Here is a 20,919-nt window from a genome sequence, read left to right as displayed (position 1 = left end):
AGCTAAATTGCTGGAAAATAAGGGTGGCTAACACAACAGAAATCTGTTACAGAAGGACTTCTGCTGTAAATTGGCCTCAGAATTGGACTGACACTCTAAAACACCTGTTGCCTATAGTATTTTAGCATTAAACCTGACAGCTAGTTACTTTCTGTGACACAACTATCATTCATTAGTTGCAAGAGCAGTAACATTTATGAAGAAAAAGCGAAGGCGAAACACACCCCAGTGCAAAGGGACTGAAGAATGTCTATGCATCATTTAAAACAAATTTTGAAAGCTTAAATGCGGTTTTGTGGTGCCCTGGCCTTGCCTGGACTTTCTACACAGGCATGTATTTCATGTATAAATCACTTCTGCATCAAAGAGCTCAGTAACATAATGTAAGTTTTGTAACTATAACCTTTTCTGCGGTCTTCTGTGTACGGGTCTATGCTCTAGTCCAATGGCAACTGAAAGTACTGAAAAATAGCCCAGTGTTTAAAGCCCTAATTCTAGATAGCCTGAAGACAGAACATAACAAGCTTCAGAAAGTTTCACCAAAGTCCTTCCAGGTGTTCATCATACATCCTACAGTACCAAAAAAGAATTCAAACTCAATTCCTTGGGTTACATTTATCATCTTGGACACTTCTACTTCTCTTGATCCGGCCTGTGTACATACCTGGGACAGAATAAGACCCTAGCAACAATAGGCATCCTCCCTACTACATTTTTCTTCAGTTTTTGCGAAGTGGAATTTGTAAGTTACAAGACAAATTGTCACTTGCTTATTAAAATTAGGATATGACACTAGAGGCAGAGGCACTGTGGCGGACAGATGAATGAATCTTTTTGCCTTAAACATTTCTTGGTGCATGGGGTGCAGGCAGGCCATAACCCCGAGCAAGCCATCTGTCCCTGGCGGAAACAGGACTGGGCTGCTGCGACCCCCGAGATGGTCTCCCTGCAACCACCCGGGACACACCGAGCTTGCACTGAACGAGACCACAATCGGGCAGAAACTTTGGGATCTGGACTATCGGAATTATTGTCCGTTTTTAGCGCAACTTCTATAAGACTTGCTTGACATGAGTGGCTAAATTTGCTGGAGCCTTGGGCCACACTCCCTAGTTCGGTGAGAAAGGGCCCCAGAGCTGGTGCAGGCGGGAACGATAAGGGAGTTACCAGCAATTTGCATCTGAAACAGTGCTAATTGCTGGAGTTACCACCTCTTTGTCAGGACCTTGAGAGACAATAGCAGAACCTGAGGAATGGAGACACACCTGTGGAAGAAACTGCAGCAGAAAACAGCCTGCCTAGGAACAACGATGAGATCCAATAAGGAGCAGGAGACCCCAGACCCAGAAAATTACTATTGGTCCAAACTACCGCGTGAGGGGTGGAGAGCTTAGATTGGAAGGTATAATTGTCCAGGGATTTCTTTGTGTGGGGTCCCTCTTCGGAGGTACCCAACTCGAGCTGTGTGAAGAGGACCCACCTACCACCAGACAGGAGCCCCCCCCCACTGCTGAGACTCCCAAAGAGGACCAACGGGACACCGCTGGATCCACGGGTGGTGATATCTTCTCTCCACCCCCTCCCCCTCTCTCCTCTCTTTTTCCCTCTCCTTCGATGAATCTGTTTGAAACGTGTGGCACGGGACTTGTCTAGCTAGTTGCAGTATTCGCCATTGAATTATCCTATTTGACCACATGCCTTATCTTTGTGTTAATAAATCTTAAAACTGGTTGGCTGGTGTCGTTTCACCTTAATTCAGTCCAAGGGCATCACGAACCTGGTTGCTTGTCCCAAGGGGAGGGAGGTCGTCCTGAACGACTCCCTTCGGGCTGCGACAGGCACATATTTGCACATGCAAATATGTGCAGTTTTGCCTTAAGAACTCCCTAAAACATGGACAGAGAGCTCTGCTTAAAGCTCTAGCAACAAGATTTAATGAGCATGATCCCCCAGAAAGAATGGAATTTACAGCAGATGCATTTCCATAAATAACTTAGCCAGGAAATTAGTAAATTAGAGCTGAATGGTCAACTGGGAATCATGTACGCATTCAGTGCAGTGAATGAATAATTATTTTAAATATGAAGTATTTACAGCTCCCTAGTCTTTGAAGTCAGTAAGCTTACTGCTCACGCACAGCTCTCAATGAGGTTACCTTGCTCCAATTTCCTGTCTTCCAGCTTGCACAAGGGCGGAGATAGCATCTTCTTGCAGGATCAGGCTTTTTGGTGTGCTGGCAGTCGGACGCGTCCCTGCTGCTACACTCCACGTGTCTCCAGAACGCCCCCAGCCCACAGGTGGTAGAGCACTGTACAGCGGGAGAGCAAAGCCCAGTAGTAAATCTTGGTCAGTCTTTCTGGAAACAAGTCAGATGCTTAAACATAAATATCTAGAGCCTTTTTAGATGTCCTAGGTTACCCAAGATGCTTGCATAGACTCTCCAAAAAAGATTTCAGATTTCCTTAGAGCTTCTTAGTTAAGATTCTGAAGAAGGACTTCTGTTGCTTAATTAGGAAAATACCAATTCTGACTTACACCATGCACTGCTCTTAGTTGGCAAATTTCTGCTTATTGAGACATTCTAAATCTGTACCTGCTGTCCTGTTGCTTCCTTTTATGATCTTTGGTGCTTTAATTTTCATTTTGTTACAGCAAAATGTCAGTGCATCTAACATTCACCAGTTTTCCTTCTCTGCTCTTAATACTGCTAATAACATAATCAGCAAATTGAGTGCATGATTTTGAAAACCTCAAATACATTGTGTGAGAGTCTAAGCAAAATTGTGCAGGAAAAGGATTTTTAAAAAGATGAATTCAGAGTGTAGATAAGTGTTTCCAACAGCTGGGAAGTTTTTAGCATCTAAGGTAAGAAGAGATTGATCATCTCAGTACAGTTCCCAAAAGTGCACACTATCCACCAAAAATGTCATTGTCGTTACATTCTGAAGCAGAAAGAGGTGAACAGTAGCAGTGGCTGAAGACTCTCTTTTGAAGAGGACAGTGTACTATATGCAAAGCGTAAAATCCAACACATGCCAAGCAGTCTGTAGCTGGCATGACAAACAGCATAAATAATCTAGGATTAAATCAGCAAAATAATGGAGAGTAATTGCTCCTGTGTGATTTGGACTCCCTAGGCAAAGGGGAAGAGTTAAACAGGGAGAGTTGAGCCAAGTGTCCTCAGAAAGATAAGGAAAGTTAAGTTGAAGCTAAGGCAGGAAAAGAAACTATTGAAGACAGCGGACATGTTACCAGATTCAAGCAAAGAACTAGAAAAATTGTAAATGGTCACAATAAATAATTTGTAAAAAATTGCGACTTGTGAACAGCTGGAATCTGCAAGGACCTCTGCAGCTTGCCATCTCCAGCTTTCCAAGGTTCCTGGGACATCTGGCCAAGAAGACAGAAAGATCTTGCTAATGGAGACGGCGTATCACTGTTCAGTTCTGCAGTCACAGATCTATTCAAGATAACTTGCCTGCAAGAGAGGACGGACTGCCTTTGTCTTGGCTGATGACAATTCAAAGGCTCCCACCAACCCTGCTATATCAGTCTGACAACACCAAGACCTTATTGAAAGGTTGCTGATGCTCAACTCAGTTCTTGACCAAAGCCTCATTCTCCTCTTTCACAAGGACTGCAGTGGTACTGCCAGGGATGATGCCAAGCAGAGCAGGCAAGAACATAAGGCTCTGCGAGTATGAGAGAGCTGGGACGCAGCAGGATTCTTTCAAAAAATTGCTGCATGCAGGCACAGAGCCAGGAGATAAATGCATGACGCTGTAAATAATATTGGCAGAAAGCTTTGGCTTTCTTGACCATGGTTTCGTGTTCTGCAAAGGAAGACCACTGGAGGACATACACTTGCTCTGAGTTTGAGGAAGAGCCAAGAGTCTGGTTTGTTGCTTTTCCCTTTTGTCATTCAGGAACCAAAACTTCCTCATGTCACAGCAAAGGTCTGCTACAGAGGGAGGCGGCAGAGGAGACTTTTCATAAGCAGCAACAGGAGTACAGAATGAACATATCCACTGGTAATGGGGTATCTTTGGTACCTAGAAAGCTCCTTAGAAAAGGAAAATGACAGCCCAGAATGTCCTGGGAAAGTGACAAGAAAGAAGTTAGAAGGAACAGAGAGAGGCACTGATGTCAACGCGAAAGCTAAAAATAAGTTAGGTTGAAGTGATCATGGAGCAATATAGCTGTTCAAAGAAAAAAAAACCCGTAAACACCAGAAAAGGGATAATACCTGCTTTTCAAAACCTCAGGGGTGAAGATGAGATCTCTTGGGAAGACGTTTTCCTTTGTCTACACTAATAAATCGAGCTGTGCCCAAAAATGTTCCCAGGCACTGGGGCATGATGGTCTCTCTAACTAAACTATTCAGTTGGCACATTGCATGCTTTTGCCCTACCTTAAATAGTGTTCTCCCATTGGGGGATAAATGTCAACAGAGGTATGGGGCACGTCACATCATTTCGAGCCAGGGACTATCAGTATTCTTGGGCACTGCTAATTTACTAACACAGGCAATATGCTAAGGAACAAGGAAATATTGGCAGTTTCTAAAATAGACTATCAAGTGTATTATGGTAATAGTAGAAAGATAGGAAGCAAAACAAGTGATTCACCTAGGTAAATATGGTGGTCTTGAAATATTAAGGCCTTAGAAGTCATCTAAAAATAGGCACAACGGTTTACTAAGGATAGGTAAATAGAAGAAGCAAAAACACATACAGAGTAAGAAAACTGTAGACTAAAAATGAATTTAAAATAACAAAGGTCATAAATACCAATAAGAAAAGGTTCCATGACTGTTAGAAACAAGAGGGAGAGGGAGGAAATACAATCCCTTTATCTCATGAGAAAGCCGATTTATTCACTAATTTTTCTTCTTCAAACTCGAAAAAAAGAAGTTAAATGTCACCAGACTTCACATAAAATCAATTCTAACAAGGTGCAGCAGTTCAGACCAGAACACCAGAAGATTACTAGGAATGTTAAAGAGCAGGAGACAGCCGCATTAAGTATCCTTGAATTGTTTTCATCAGTTCTGTGAAACTGAATGGATTGACCTTACCTTAATATTCATTCAGCTGTTCTTAAATAATCTTTGAACTGATGGTAATTATCTTAAAAAATTTATGGAAGATTGGGAAGACCTCAGAGGATTAAAGAAGGATATCTTTCAAGTTACCTTTAGGAAAAGAAAAAGGTGGACCTGTGTACAAATGGAACATTTAGCCTAACTTTATTTCACAGGAGGCTACAAAAGCAAATTATTAAACAACCAAAATGTTTAACACTAAAAAAGGTGATAAAGCAATAATGATGTCAATTCAGTCTAACGTTCTTCTCTGACAAGGGTATTTGCCTTAATAAAAGGGGAGAACCAGCCAGTGTGATGCGTATCGACATGATCTCATAGAGCATCCTTTTTAGAAAATGATGGAAATACAGTCTAGGTGAAATTATTGCAAGATTGGTGCACAGCTAACCTAAAATCTGTAACAGACTTGTCATCAGTGATTCAGGGTCAAAAAGAAGAGACAATTCAAATGAGGTCCTGCAGGACTCTGTTCGCAGCCAAGTTCTCTTCAGTATTTTCATTCATTAATTGGATGATGAAAGACAGCATGCACTTATAAAATTTGCAGATGAGGACAAGTCGGGGAAGTTGGCAGGAACGTTGGAGGACGTGATCTGAATTCAAAAATATCTTGCCAGGCTGAAAAAGTATCAGGAAAGTGGTAAGATGAAATTCAAAAAAGATGTGCAAAACACCACATTTACAGAACACATATTATATGCACCAAACAAAACTGGGAGTATCTGCTGGTGTAGAAATGTAATTTGGACCACAAATCAAATAAATCAAAGGGATGCAGAAACAAAACAAGACAAATCTCATCCCAGCAATCAAAAGGAGAGCCATCTATAAAATGAGAGTAATTATTCTGTTTTATTTGGCATGTGTGAGCTGGAGCCATACTGAACATCTCTCCTTAATAAATACAGAAAGAAACAACAGAAGTCCAGAGGAGAACGAGAAAATCATAGCTGTTTAGAAAACACAAGGAAAAGCTTAAAAAAAAAGGATTATTTAGTTTAGAAAACAGAACACAAAATAGCTGTTAAAAAGAATTATCTTCCGTGGCCACTGCATATAAGGAAAAAATACCTGCTTCATTCTCAGCACAGAAATTTTTGGTTAGGTGTAAGGAAAATCTTTCTAATGGAGGTAATGAATCACTAGGGCAGACTGCAGAGTCTCCTCCTATTAGGCACCCATCAGGGATGCCCTGGGCTTGGCAGCGCAGCCTTTGCCTGGACTCTCTCTTGTAGCAGTTTCTGTAGGACTTCTCTTGTAGGCTTTTTCACCCAAGCAGATCTACACACGTCTTTGGTCCTGTGCCAGAGGAAATGCCTTAGCTGCCCTGCTCGGATAGAGGAAGCTCAGGCTATTCTCACCTGGCCATGGGAAGATACAAGAGGCAACTTTGGACTGCACGAAGGAGTCTGCGTCATGAACGGCCACGGAGGTGGTGGTGACAGAGCAGGGGTCTGACCCACAGGCTGCAGCCAGACTGAAGGCCACCAGCAGAATCTTGGTGGTGTCTAGCTGGGCTTTAACTCCACTGCCATGGGATACTCTAAGTCACCTCATGCTGTCCCTTTTAGCACGGCATTTCTGCGTTTTCATGAATTTACAGCATTCCAGGTGGACCTGAGAGCAAGTAGGTTTGGAGAGATAGATCTTTCATATCCTTCTCCATCGACGTTGGCACACACAGAGGCAGATCAGCGCAAGGAGGTTTCCAATTCAGGACCATAGGCTTTACCAATTACACTGTTTAAAGATGGCCATCAAGAAAGATGCCTGTTCAGTCCCTCTGAAGATGAGGTAACTTGTTCAGATACCAAAGTCTCTCACTTTAGGAATCACAATTTAAAAAAAATGAAAGCCATTAAGATACAAAAAACTCTGTTTACATACAAACGATATTTTAAAATAGGAAGGACATTAAATAGAACTTTGTAAAATTTTAAAAGGCTCTTGCTGACTATATTCTCTTATTATCATTGTTAGGAGAGGGTGGCTGTCCCCAGTCAGCCCTGATCCCACAGTAACGACCATCCCTGAACACAGCAAGATGGTTACATAGAAACCTACTTGTCAAAAAGCATGACTCTGGGGATCAGAAAAGGAAAGTCAATAGCAATATACAAAATGCTGCAACCACATTTCAGAGGCCACAGAAAACTTCGCCATCTGTACTGCTCCTGCACAGAAAGCAAAAGTTATCCAAGCACTATAATCAATCAGTAACAGCCAGGGAAGGTGGGGATCTGGTCAGGGAAGCACGCTTCTCCACCTGCTCTGTTCAGCATGTGACATCCTTGCAAGGTAACAGCTATGTTCAACAAAACCATTCTTCTCAAAGTGTCTGTTGCGTGACAAGCTGGGAAACTGGGACAAATAACCTCTTTTCAGTCCAGACATCTTCCAAACACTGCTTGCTCATTCCTTACAACATCTCAAAAGAGTTTTCAAACTCCCTGTGAGCTGTAACTTGTTTCATATAATCTCTTCTGTCATTTTTATGAATCACAGAAGAATCAAACAAGACAGCGCTTTCGTAAGAAATAAGTGAATACTGAAGGATGTTAACACCTCTTTTGATCCACTTGCATTAGAGATTGAAATGTCCATTTTGGCAAAGCCATTAGCGCAGATAAAATAACTGCTCATTTCTATGCTCAAATAATAAGACAAGTAGTTTTAGCGCTGTAACAATCAGCTGCTGTATCCAAAGATATTGTCATAACCACAACCATCGGCCTGATAATTCTAACTTCTATTCCAGCCAGGCAAAATGCTTTTTCTTTACTACTACTACCCGGTTCCAGTATCTGACCACCTAAAACACTTCAGAGGCACAGAACTCGCACCTCTCTCTCTTGTGATCTCTCTCCACAGACATATTGGACAAATTAAGTTCCCTGAAGATACCAGTTTAGCTTTGGACTAATACCCTTGCCTTGACTTTATAGATTCAAACCGGTTTTACCAGGTAGGACACTGCTCTGAGTTAGGAGGCATTTGCTTAATGGTGGATACAAATGCTCATGGTAGTATGAGGCAGAAAAGCACCACAAAAATCTGTTAATAGTCAACTGAAAAATATGTGTAAGTAAACAAACTATTAATGTGCTTTATCCAGTTCAAAATAACTTACCTCACTCCAGTTCCCTACTATCCAGTAGGCCTCAGCATGCAAATTGTTGGATATTATTAGGTGGCCGTTTTCTGTGACATTTGGCAGAACCCCCTCAGATGTTGCACTTTGGTTCCTGGGAGCATGCTCAAGAGGTGGCAATTGCATGCTGTTGGTGATATGGTCAGGTAGCTTTATTTCTGTTCTGTTGTCAGTCTGGTCTCTCAGTAGATTACCAGACATTGTGGGCATTACTGTAACAGATGCTTCTTGGGTGGTAACTTCCACATCAGGCACATTGACTTGCAGACTGCTATAGTCTGCTGTTGTTGGAAATGCCACTCCTTGTGGTGCTTCACTAACAGGAAGGAGCGTAGAAGATTCTTGGTGATGAGAGGCTGGGGAGAGCTGAGAAGTCACGTTGTCATGCTGAAGGACACGAGACTTGGTATCTAGTGTTGTGCTCCTGGTTCTGATTTCAGGATCCAGTTCTGTGCTGTAAAGGAGCTCAGTCAGTTTCTCACTGCTTCCTACTGACACATTGATGTCATCAGATTCTTCAGTTAAGTAATCATAGCTAGGAGTTATTTCTGGACTTTTGGTAAATGAGGATATACGACTGTCCTCACTTCTTGGTGCTTCACTCTTTACTGTAAAAACTGGGTCACTCTCAGAAACATTTTCAGCATGCCTTATATTTTCAGTACTTGAGCTATTATGAAAAGGCCATGAAGTAGTATTTTGGTGTAAACTAGTTTCAGTAAAAGCACCAGAATAATTGTAAACATTACTTGATCCAGCAGAATTATTTTGTAATGTTTTGTTGATTGTTTCTTCTTTTTCTGAAACATTACCCAAGCCAGAGAATGTAGGCACCCAGGCAGTTACACTTTCAGACTTGGGTATTTTTGTTGTTGTGTGGAACATAGGGCTCGGTGTGGGTATAGGTATTCCGCCAGGAGAAGCCCATTTGGGATTAGTAGTTGTTTTTCTGATTATGATCTTTCCTCTTCTGGGTGCCAGTGGGGGTATGAGAAATCTTCCAGCAGAAGGACATTGCTGGAGACCACACAGGGCCTTAGAGTTTGGTTTCTTCGAACTATCACATGGCTCATCATTATTTTTGGCACAAGTGACATTACGAGTCCTTATTCCACCACCACAAGTAACTGTGCACTGCGAAAGAAACAAAATTAATACATCTCCCCTCTTTATTCTGCTCCACATATTAATGAAAATAAGTATCAAGTAGTATCTGTTTATAGCAAAAACATCCTTATAAATAACCAATAACAAAGCTTTTCCTGAGGACTAAGCCCTTAGTTTTAATGATTTTCTGCTAGCATAGAACTTTCAGAAGAGTAAATGTCTCATTGAATATACAGCAGTGATCAAAGACTACATGATAAAGAGAGAACATGGACATAATATGATAGAATTTGATTTCTGCAGTGAAACAATCCCAGAAGCTGTTTAGCCAGTACCTCTCCCATCAGTCATAAAAAATGGACTAAAAAAGGTGCCATCAAAAACATATCTGACTGGCTCAGTTCTGGCTGCTTGCAATGCCCCAAACCTGCTGTGATGCTTTGTGCAGCTCATAGATTCTTGCTGAATTTATGAAGTGGATCTTTTATTCAGTCTTAGTGCAACCATCATACGCTGCTAGGGCTGCTAGCATGCCTTTCCTAAATCAGGGACCCCTGGCAGGAATTAACCTATGTGGTTTCCATGTAAATGGGAGCCCTGCGGTCTTTAAAGGGTGCTGGACTCCAAAGAGACTCAGTTTTTCTGTGATGTTCTGCCTCCTCAACCCCATAGGCATCGTCAGGCCTTTAGAAGCTGCAGCTCCACTAAGGATTTTTTGAAATTTCAACATACTCCTCTTAGTTTTAAGGTGCTGAGGCTGGCTGACTAGCTGGGTATTAATGGAGATGTTCAATATATCCTACCGGAGGAAGCCTTCCGAGGATGCTGGGCAGCTTGACCAGCCAATTTAGTTGGCTTAAGTCAGGTGCTCAACACTTAAAACAGGGAAAACCCCTACTGTCAGCACTTTTAAACCCCTGGGATATCTCACCCTTGTCAGAGCTAGTCTAGGTCACGTGCCAGCAGAAACACCAGTGACCTTGTCTTGTTGGTACTCTCTATATTGTTATGACCTATAGAATAACATCAGCTCTGCAGCAACAAGAGGGGGGAGGAAAGGAGAGTAACCTCAGAGTAGATAAGTTCGCCAGGTATTTTGTCATCTTTGTACTTGCAGCAGTATAGCATTATTAAAATACTCAGAGCTATGCAAGTTTACATCAGCTGCAATTTAGCATCTGAGTTCATTTAGATTGCCAGCAAAGAATTTTGCTTATTGAGAAAGACATCAACTATTGACATTATGTTGCTGCTTCTAGAAAAATACAACATGCCAACTTCCTCAGACTTTGCCACTGAGATGATTTAGATTAGCGTTCCTGTGAGTTACAATGACATCCATCCTCATTAACTTTTTTGGGAGATGGCTGTCTTTCTCACAGAGTTAGCTTTGAAAAATCTCTGCTTTAGGTTATGGCCATGTACTAAAAGGAGATTTCAGAATGGCTATAATACTGCAGCCTCATTATCTGCCTAATTAAGTATATTCATTTCACAAGATACAGGATGATTTTCTAACAGCCAGGTAAGTTCAGAGCAGAGGGAAGCTTTGACTGTAAAAAAAAAAAATCTGCCTCTTATGGTCACCAGCAAAGAACGTTCTGCAATTACAAGTCTATTGACAACACTCATTTGTGCTGGAGAAACAATCTAGTTTATGTTCTTCCCTTAGAAATTTATTCTTGTCAGTAACATGCAAATATAACTCAACAACACACAAGCACTTGCTGTATTCAGTATCAGCATGCCATTTCTTGTAATTATACTGCTCCCAGCTAACTTTTCACAGGTAGTTAGAATATGTTGGCTACCCAATTTACAAAACAATCAACATTCAGTGATGATGGCTTGTAAGCAGCATAAGCTGAATTAAAATTGTCACAAAATTCAATTAGTTTGTTATCTGAATCTGCTATATTGAACTTGCTAAGCCCATTAGTGACTAATTGCATGCAGAAATTTGGAGAGAGAAGGGAGAGGAGGCATAAAAAAGGAAAGTCTTGGAAGTTCTGAAAAACTCAATAAACTTCATTTTCATTGAAGATGACATCTGAAATGGAAATGAAAATGGAATTTGTTGTATATCTGCTGTCATGATTATTACCTTTTCTTATCTCAGGATATACAACAAAACTGCCCATTTGTGAACTGAACCATGCGCAAGCCTTACTTTAGCAGAATCATAATAAAACAGTTTTAAAATTGCACCTCACTCAAGACCTCCTTCTCTCCCCCAAAACAGCAAATATCTTAGTGCATCTTTAGATTTCACAGAGAAGTGGGCTGTTCAAAGTGTCAGGGAACCTAAACTCTCTTTGGCCTCAGTGGAAAGTGAAGTTGTGAAGCACCTGCTGATGCCAGGTCCATAATCTAAAGAAAACTAAGCAGTATGAGGTCCTTCCACACCAAAGCACATCAAATGAGTACTCCCTATTAACACTAGCATACATAGCAGAATATGTTGCACTACACAAACACATTTAGTATACTGCAATCACCATTTTGATGGCTTCACATTCTGCAGTTCATCAGCTGCCAGTGAAATAACGACATAATATTTATTTAACACTTTAAGGAGGCACAGATATCCCAGTGTTTGTTAGGAGTTCATACTAATACTATAAGTAAAGAGCTTGCATGCTGCTGTAAACCCAGCAGACAGATCTGAATGAAAAAGAGATATAAATGTGAACGTAAAAATGAGTTTTCTGTATGCCTATATACATGACACGCAGCCTCTCGCACAGCACTAATAATGTCTGAGAATTGCACTGAAGTTTTGAGCGTGCAAACAGGCTCTGTTCTACAGTACAAAAAGCTCAGCAAGCAAAACCCTCAGAAACTTCTAACAAGCAACACGTGTTGAGGTTTTTAACATGTAGTGTGGTTTTCTTCCCTCTGCATAAAGGGCTCAGGAACACATGTTAAAGAAGAAAGCAGGAGAAAAATGCAGGCCATTGGCATATTATAGTCAATCAAAAGGACCATTCTGAAAAAAACACTTAATTCTACAGTTGACCTGAATTTACCTCAGTCCAGTTGCTCACTGTCCAGTCAGAAGGGCACAAGACATCCCTATTGCATGAAAGATGGGTCTTTGGCTTAAGCAGATGCTGGCATTCTGTGACAGCCAGCGCCTGCTCATCAGATCCCACCGTCTGGATGCAAAGTACGGTCCGCTTCTTCTGTCCTGTTGGGCCACACGTAGTGGAACATTTTTGCCATTCTCCTGCCCACCATCTGAAAACCACAGAGGGGAGAAACAGTAGCAGAAAATAATCCATCACAAAGGCACCGTAGTAGGCACTGACGATTATGTTTCTAGAATAAATAAGAACCCACTTAGTGATAGTCTTTCAAACCTAAATTTGATGAACAGCTTGGAAGCTTAGTAATCTGTTTATCCTATTGTTTATCTGCTCATTGTTTCCTGAGTACAGAAAGAGCTAACAAATGAGAATCGCAAGAGGGTTTGTAATTAGAGCATAGAAGTAGAAAGGATCATCTCACACGTGCCTGTGCAGCTTATACTGCAGAGGTGCTCAAACTGGCAGAATCCTGTGTTACCTCCAGAAAGGGAAGCAATCAGGCAAATAACCCCCAAAAGATTAGGGTACAAGCAGAGCTATGCTGCTTTCACCCAGGTAGGATCTCTGCACAGCAGCATTATATCTGTGGACCTAGCTAGGTGCTCAGGACTAGAGCGGGCATTTCTGTGCTGCTTCCCTTCATGAAGTAAAAATGAGCCCCTTATGTGTCTCTCTGTTGATTAAAAATAGCCCTCTGCAGCATACTATGCACTGGTTCACTGAACTGAAGTTAACTGCTTTCTCCAGTTACTAACATGACCTGTCCCCTTTATATTCAGTTCACCTTAGCCTTTCCCCAGCTTCATCCACCTGTTTTTTGTCATATTGAATAGAGCGGACCAAACATCTGCATGCCTGTCTGTTGTCTGTGATGAGAAAAGACGGCAAAAATTTCTGAGTTTCTACTGCTTTAGAAGCACCAGCATCAACTGCAAATTGTGCCACTCACCTAAAGATGTATCTTTGTATTTTTGAACAACAACAAAAAATCCTTCCAGTTTACAGTGCCCCCAGCAAAAACATAGCCCCAAGCTGCTGAATGAGAAATCTAGCTCAGCTGTGAACTCCAAGTCACAAAAGCTCCTAGACAATGTTACTTGTTGTTTGGTTTTAAGGCAGGTCATGACAGAACCTTATGTTGAAAACAAAAGAGGGATAAATTCAGAAAATGCCTTTCTAGACAGAAAAACACAAGAATTTGTTTCGGGCTTATAACCAACACTATTTTATCACATTTTTCCTTTTTAGGCCAATGAGCTTAGAGCAAAGAAATCCCATTCTGATAAACACATCAAAATTCAGTGTAAGGTTTTATTCCAGTTTTTGGCATACATCCTGCTCTGTCACAATCTCCTGCTTGATCTCCCCATCTTACTGCGTTTCTGGCTTCTTCAATTTGCTGACTGTCCCTCTCCCCCAATTAATATAGTCTTCAATTGCCAAAGAGCTGTCATTGACATGGAAGACACTAATATCTATTCATATTTATTAAAAGGAAGTCCTCAGAGCTATCAAGCTATGCACACAGCTCATCTGTGCAACCAGCTGGTCTCCTGTGAGGTACACACTTTCCCTCATCTCTTTAGGTATGTATATTTATCACATTTCGTTTTAAATTATGCTATAAGCTGTAATTTTCGGGCACAGACTGCTTGCTACACTGTAGAAGGCCAGCATATTGCCACCACAACCCTGTACAAGGCCTCTGGATGGTGCTGTAATAAAAGAACAAACTATTTCTCTCCTGCCTCTCTGGATGGTTTCTTGCTCTTTCATGCTTCTGCAAAACTAAGAAGTCATTGAAAAGCCAGCGTGCCTCAGTGGAAACTAGCAATAAAGTAGTAAAAAATATATTTTGGCAACCTGAATCAAGCCATTTCAGGGTTGTCTTCATCTCTTGCATCTGCTTTTCAATTCTCATTACCATCTCTAGTACCTAGTAAATTGCTGACCCTTTGTCACAAAAGTAACTTCAAGAACATGAATTGCTCTATTAATTTTAATGGCATCAGACCACATATTCCAAGTTACAGATGTGGCAGGCTGACACCCCCTCTGCCACCATTTTCAAATTACTCTGAGTGAGGGTTCAGGAGTTTGCAGGTTTAAGTACTGAATCCTTAGCACTAAATTATCCAAGTTTGCTGAAGGACTTACCTTGACCAGCTGTAACAGTGCATGATTAATAAGCTATTGCATGCAGAACATTTTTAAAAAGTCATGAAGGAAAGTTAAGCACTCCAAAGTTAGGAGATCCCAGAATTAAGATTTTATCCTTTTGCAGCTTCATGGTCAGTCTTACACTACATTCAGTCCTATAACTTTTTCCAAAGAGTCCTTCCTCATTCAACGCATGTAACAGGATTCAATGTAACAGGACTGATGAACCAAGTAGTTAACTGACTGGCACTTTATTTATCACACACTATCCAGAAACTTGTTCTGATTGAAAATTTGTTCTTATCAGAGTCTGGAGCTTTTGATGTGTGTGTTCTAGTGTATATGCATGTGCCTTAATACCCAAGCATGAGAAACTTGAACGTGGAAGTATCATGCACTCTGCCTCCCTTCAAGCTCTGTGGTGAGGACTTCTGAACTGCAGCATCCCAGCGGAAGGGAAAGAAAGGCAAAGCGAGGACACCAGAATACTTATCATCCATCTGTCCAGTCTATTACGGGGTCCTCAAAGAAGGTCCTGAACCACACGGAAGGGAGCAACACCTGAGGGACTGCTTTGCAAGAGACTATTTATCTAGGAGCTTCTGTAGAGGTACGACTCCCACTGCAGAGGCATGGCTGGAACTGGAGGGGACTGCTGAGCAGACATCCAGGTGCAACACAGCAACCTGAGATCCAAACATGCAACTGCTGAGTTGAAATGGTCCAGCTGTTGGACCTCCTGGATGTCTGCTAAAGAGTGGGGGCACTGCCAGATAGGCTTAGCTTTGTGCAGGTTACAGACAAGGCTTTCTTCAGGTCATATATAGAGACGCTTGGCAAAGAAAAGGATTTGGGGAAGAAAACTAGTAGGTAGCTGTGCTGATTGTGATGAGAAACTGTGATGATTTGGTGGAAACTGAACCTGATGGGAGTCTTTGTCCAGTAGGGCAGGGAGCCACAAAGTGACAGTGGATGGCACAAAACTGAGGTGCACTGAACACCGGTAGCAGAGAGGTGTCTGAGCACCCAGGATAAAACATTGCCAGGGAGGTGGGTTTATGTTCGTTAGGACTCATGGGGAGAAAGATGTCTCCCAAGAAACTTAGCACTAAGTGCTAAAGAGAGAGAGACTCCCTGGAACTGGGTGCTGGTGCCACAGCTGTGGCACACAGCTCCTCTGAGCTCCCAGATGTGAGGCTCAGAAAATGACAAAAGGCAAACACCAGCTCTCTGAAACCTTAGAGGAGGACCTGTCTTGGAAAAAGCAGTCACCACCAGACTCCTCTGTTGTCACGGCATGGATGGACTCCTCAGAATCCTTCCTGGAGCTCTGTGAGGGTTTGTGCTCAGTTTTGGTATTTTAGACTACACCTCCTCAGAGCAGAACACAAGGAAACTCTTCAAGCAAAATTTCTTGTTCCTACCTCTGGTTTCCCATGGCAATTACAACTAAAGCAACTGTTCTTAAATATTTCTTAATACTTAAATAGTTCTTAAATATTAATGCATCACTATGTCCCTGTGAAGCTACTGGACTATCTTATCTCCATAGGCAGGCATGGCACAGAGAGAATGTGGTAACAAATAAACAAACAAACAAGGCACCTGACTTGGGTAGATAATTTGCCTGAGCACTAGTTTTCCTAAGCCGGTTCAACTAACAAGCAGTATGCAGGGTGAAAGCATCACTTCAGCTGATTCCAGCTGCAGCTGTGAGTGCTCAGCTTTTCCGCAATCCAGCCAGGAGCACCCAACCATGCACCCACAAAATGGGGAACATACAACTAAGAGGAACTCGTGAAAATTTCAGATGTGACTTCCTTGCCATTACAGTGATTCTGGAACAAAGAGAGGGAGAAAATCTGATTCTCTCAGGCGGCATTCAACTGCCTTAGATGAGACTCATCTCTTTGTCCCGCCATGCTGAGCTTCCAAATTCTGCAATAGTTTAGGCAGGGCCCAACAGCCTTGTTCATTGCACAGTCCTCATCTACGCTTTGGTGTGTGCTGAATGAGGTATGGATCCTGTTGAAAAAATAGTAGTATGCGATTTTGGAATCAGAGATCGCTATACACATCCCTTAAGGGCTGAATGCTCCCTCCCTCTCATTGTATTGTGTCATACTTAAAGAAAGGCTGTCATCTTTCTATGTATTCATACAGCATCAGGCACAGCAGATCTCTACAGGGCCCTGATTTGGGCTGTTCGTATTACAATAATAGAAATAACATTATCTGTTCTTACTATGTTGTCGGGGTTTACTAAGAAGTTTGCAAGCATGACTATAGAAGAACAGCAGATAAATTTGGAAATGGCAGATCCCAAGTACTTTTAAAATAATCTATTTTTAATCTATTATACATGCAAGTGGTCAGTCAGGTTTAAAAGGCTCCAGGCAATTTTCTTTACAGGGGAGAGCAAAAGTTCTATTCACAACAGTGCAAGCAGTTAAAATTCATCTCTTTTTCTTCAAGTATTATCTGCTGATTTTTATTATGAATGCCTATGGAGCTAGTATTCCATAACTAGAGTCTGATTGCATTCCTGCATAGCAACATTATTCTAGCTTCATATAAGCTGTTGTATCACATTCAAACTCTCAACTGCATAAGCTGAAACAGTTGAGCCAGCGTTCGCTTGTTCTAAGCCAAGATGTTGCACACGTGTACTGCAACATTTAAAACGTTTTATTTGTCTTGCTCCAGATTCTTTTAGTAGAAAGCATGGGAAAAATGAATTTAGTCTAAATCATCTAACAAACAAGACTGTTAAGACTTGGTACTTCTCACGAACCTGCCATTTAACCTGTTTATAATTAACTCCTTGGAATGGTTTAGCAAGATAAGATCTGGTTTGTGTGTTACAATCATTTTAGTAATTCTTTGCCTGTAGCTACTGTCTGATATGTTATCTCATTTTGATTTAGTACTCCAGTAGCTAGACTACTAGACTACTCTGGTAGCTTGTTTTCCATCAGTGGGATTTAGCAGATCATACAAGGGTTATGCAAGAGATCATCCTTGTTCTTTTAGACAGGATGTTCCCACAAAGCAACTAGTCCACTGTTTGAAGTGTGCGGCCATCCAGCAATTCCAGGCCTGTGGCTACAGCACTGACTCAAGGTTCCCACCAGTGCTGTGTTTGATGGCACGGTCCTTGCCTCTGGCACAGAGCTCAGTGACCTCTCTCTGCAGCACACTTGCTCCTTGGCAGCTTCACATGAATTCTCAGCTATGCCAGATCATTAGGACAGTCGTACCTTCCTCTAACATTCAGATTTTCTTTAGAACCAACAAACCACCAAATCTCACCATCCCATGTGCTTTAAGCGCCTTCTTGCTTTTCATATAGAGATGTGTAACTGTCTGGGTTAGAGATGACACCTGCCACAGAGAAGTGGCATACCAGCTAAATCCCATGTAGAGATTACAGCCTGAGAGACCAGATCTACAAAATGAATAACAGGGGAAGAGGTGGGTAGGAATCTACTCTTCACTGTCTCTTCCAAAGGAAGAACTAAGGGCCACCAACTGAGACTAGTGAAAGCAAGGATCAAAACAAATGAAATGAGGTGTTTCTTCACCTATTAGGCAATAAACCTGTGGAACTTCTTGCACAGGAAGTTGTACCTGAAAGAGGTCTTACATGGTTGCGGCGCGAGGCTGGACAACTACCAGCAGCGCCACTGGCAGTTACTGATTAGACAAGCCATAAAAGGCTCTGGAAATGCCTTGAGTTGAAAACAGCTGCAGTCTGGAAGAGTATTAGAAAGAGGCATGATTTATGCTTGCCTTGTCCTTATTCTTCCCTAGACTTGCATTTACGCATTTATTTTGCTGGAAGCAGAATACTGGGATAGGTGGAGACCCTTGATCAAACTCCATGGTTTGTTTTCTTTTATTAAGAGAAAAATAAATACACAAATTGACTCCTGAAGTATATATTGCATGTGTTTTCCGCACTCCGTTTTGTCAATATTTTGCTAACATCACCTACCTCAAAAGGATAAATGGTCCTTTTCTCTGCAGTAAAAAATGATCTTGAGAAAGATCATTAAGACTGGCAGCATTTGAGAACTTTTCTGCCTGGACTGCAGAGGAGCGAGCTTGGTTCACCTTTAAAGTAATTCTGTGCTCTGCCTAATAAGGGATGGATTCAGCTCCCTCACTTTCAAGAGCAGGCCCAAATAATGCAGTCACGTAGACCAAATGGGGATAACTTAAGCTTATTTAGAACTTAGGAATAAACAGCACAGTTTATACTTGCTATAAATACAAAGCATCCCCACGTATGTGGATACCTTCAGCTCTTAAAAAGTCAACTAGTTAGTAAGTTTGATTTACCGTCAATTGATTTCCTGGCAATCGATACAGAATTATGAAAAGCTGATAGTTTATTCTTTTAACAGTTATTTATAAAAGCTGCAACAGCAAAGACACAATTCCCAAAGGAGGTATCATGTACTGTTGCAAACATACTTGGAAAGAATTAATAAAACAGCTGTGCAGTATTTCTTACATTGTAACTCCATGAAATTCACTGCTGGCAAATGTAATATGATACACTTAAATAATTATAATGACTTTGATATGATTCTGAATTAACTAGAATTACTAAGGACAGACTGGTGTATCCCTATGTGATATAGCATGTCAGAACAGCATGACAAAAGGTTTCCAAAGAAAATGAAAGACAAAAAGTAAGATGTTCCATTATCTAAAGCGTGAAATAAAAAATAATACTGTACTGTAGCAACAAATACAGGGACTGTCATGGCACTTAGCCTGCATCTCTGATCCCCTCCAACAAATCAGTGCCTATCTTATAAGCCCACGGGCCCGTCTCACCTGGAATGCTTGCAGTGATTAGACTTCCTTACCCTGCTCCCTAAAATAACAGACCAGAACAAAACCAGTGATGAACAAAATTTAAAATAACATTACGGTAATGGAAAAAAATTAACAGGGAAGGAAGAAAGCTGCCTTTCATGGAAGAGAACAAATACTGAAGGACATGATAAAAATGTCAAATAATAAGAGTTATGAAGAAGGTACAATAATTAGTTATAAAGAAAAAGGCATTTCCACCCATTGTCTTTTAAAAAAAGACAGAGGAGTACCCAAAAATAAAAATGAAATGGAAAACAGCATCAAAAGCTTAAAAAAGATTTCTCTGCAAATAAGCTTTTGGAACATAAAGTAATACAATATCACTTACGCTAAGAGAGGAATAGGATTTTTTCAATGATTAAGAATTTTGTACGGCTTGCATGCACATCTGCAGCTAACCTTGACAGGAAAGAATATCTATACAAATGAGACATAGCAACCTCTGCCGTTCACAGCACAGACTGTTCAGTAACTCATATCGGAAACTTCTTAGGGCAGCTCACTCCTTATTTGTCCATTACTGGGTTTCTGGCACCTTCCTCTGAAATATTTGGGAGTCGTCACTGTAGCTGGCCGCAGACAGCACACTGATCTGGTATTAGAACCAACAGACTCTTTTGAAAAAGGCCCCTGCGTAACGCTACGAGAGCCCTCCCAGTGTCTGTTACCTGGGTGGACAGTCCTTTTCGTAGCATTTCTTTTGTCGTCCATTCGGCTGTGTTGCTGGGTCGCAGAAAGAGTTTTTGATTGCTCCACTTCCCTTCCGCATGCAGTGGGCAATCTGGCGCTGCAGACCTGGAAGAGACAGAAAAGAAGAGTAATCCTTGAAGGCAGCAGATGAACTGCAGAAATCCTCTAGCACGGGCAGCACGCACAGATTCTGCTCCACATCCGACAATACAATAACAGCTGTGGGACAAAGAGATGCACCAATACGATAACACATAAATTCCAGCATGTATGTGGGGCAAACACAGATGCACATACTTCCTCAGGAGTAAAAGCCAGCTCCACTGAATGCCTGAGCCAAGACAGGCATGAGTATCCTTTAATCGAGCTGAAACAGTGTTATGCAGAGCTCCTCTGAATCTGTTAGCTCAACACATTAGATGCATTTTGCTTGATCAGTTAAGTTGTCGGCCTCATAAAGGGCTCCTGTATACCTTGAAATCACACCCAAGTTTAAACGTCTGTGAATGCTTCTTGGATTACTTGGGGATAAGAGGCAACACAGAGCAGCATGAGGCTACTCACAGCAAGGATGTTTTTGTTATCTTTATATTGTACTTCTCAAATCAATTAAGCAGGAGGAGGGGGAAAAAAAAAAGAAAAAAGAAAAAAAAAGAGTGTTTCACTAAAAATCTAACCCTGTGACCATTAATGCCACATTGCACTTTTAAAAAGTTTTGGTCCAG

At 41.4% G+C, this 20,919-nt stretch overlaps 1 protein-coding gene across 3 annotated transcripts in view; it reads right to left on the bottom strand.

The window, feature by feature from the left end:
* Positions 1 to 20,919, bottom strand: part of LOC135323557 (A disintegrin and metalloproteinase with thrombospondin motifs 12-like) — a 175,035-nt gene that overhangs the window by 11,167 nt on the left and 142,949 nt on the right. For all 3 annotated transcript variants that reach the window (XM_064502766.1, XM_064502768.1, XM_064502767.1), the window contains 4 exons: positions 20,173 to 20,299; positions 12,395 to 12,605; positions 8,238 to 9,392; positions 2,156 to 2,308 (listed from right to left, as the gene is read on the bottom strand). In XM_064502766.1, the coding sequence (XP_064358836.1) occupies positions 2,156 to 2,308; positions 8,238 to 9,392; positions 12,395 to 12,605; positions 20,173 to 20,299 (1,646 nt within the window). The remainder of the gene's footprint in view (positions 1 to 2,155; positions 2,309 to 8,237; positions 9,393 to 12,394; positions 12,606 to 20,172; positions 20,300 to 20,919) is intronic.

Source organism: Dromaius novaehollandiae, chromosome Z (genome assembly GCF_036370855.1).
Source record: "Dromaius novaehollandiae isolate bDroNov1 chromosome Z, bDroNov1.hap1, whole genome shotgun sequence".
Lineage (NCBI taxonomy): Eukaryota > Metazoa > Chordata > Aves > Casuariiformes > Dromaiidae > Dromaius > Dromaius novaehollandiae.
Note: the sequence above shows the minus strand (reverse complement) of the source record. Positions and strands in the feature narration are given on the sequence as shown.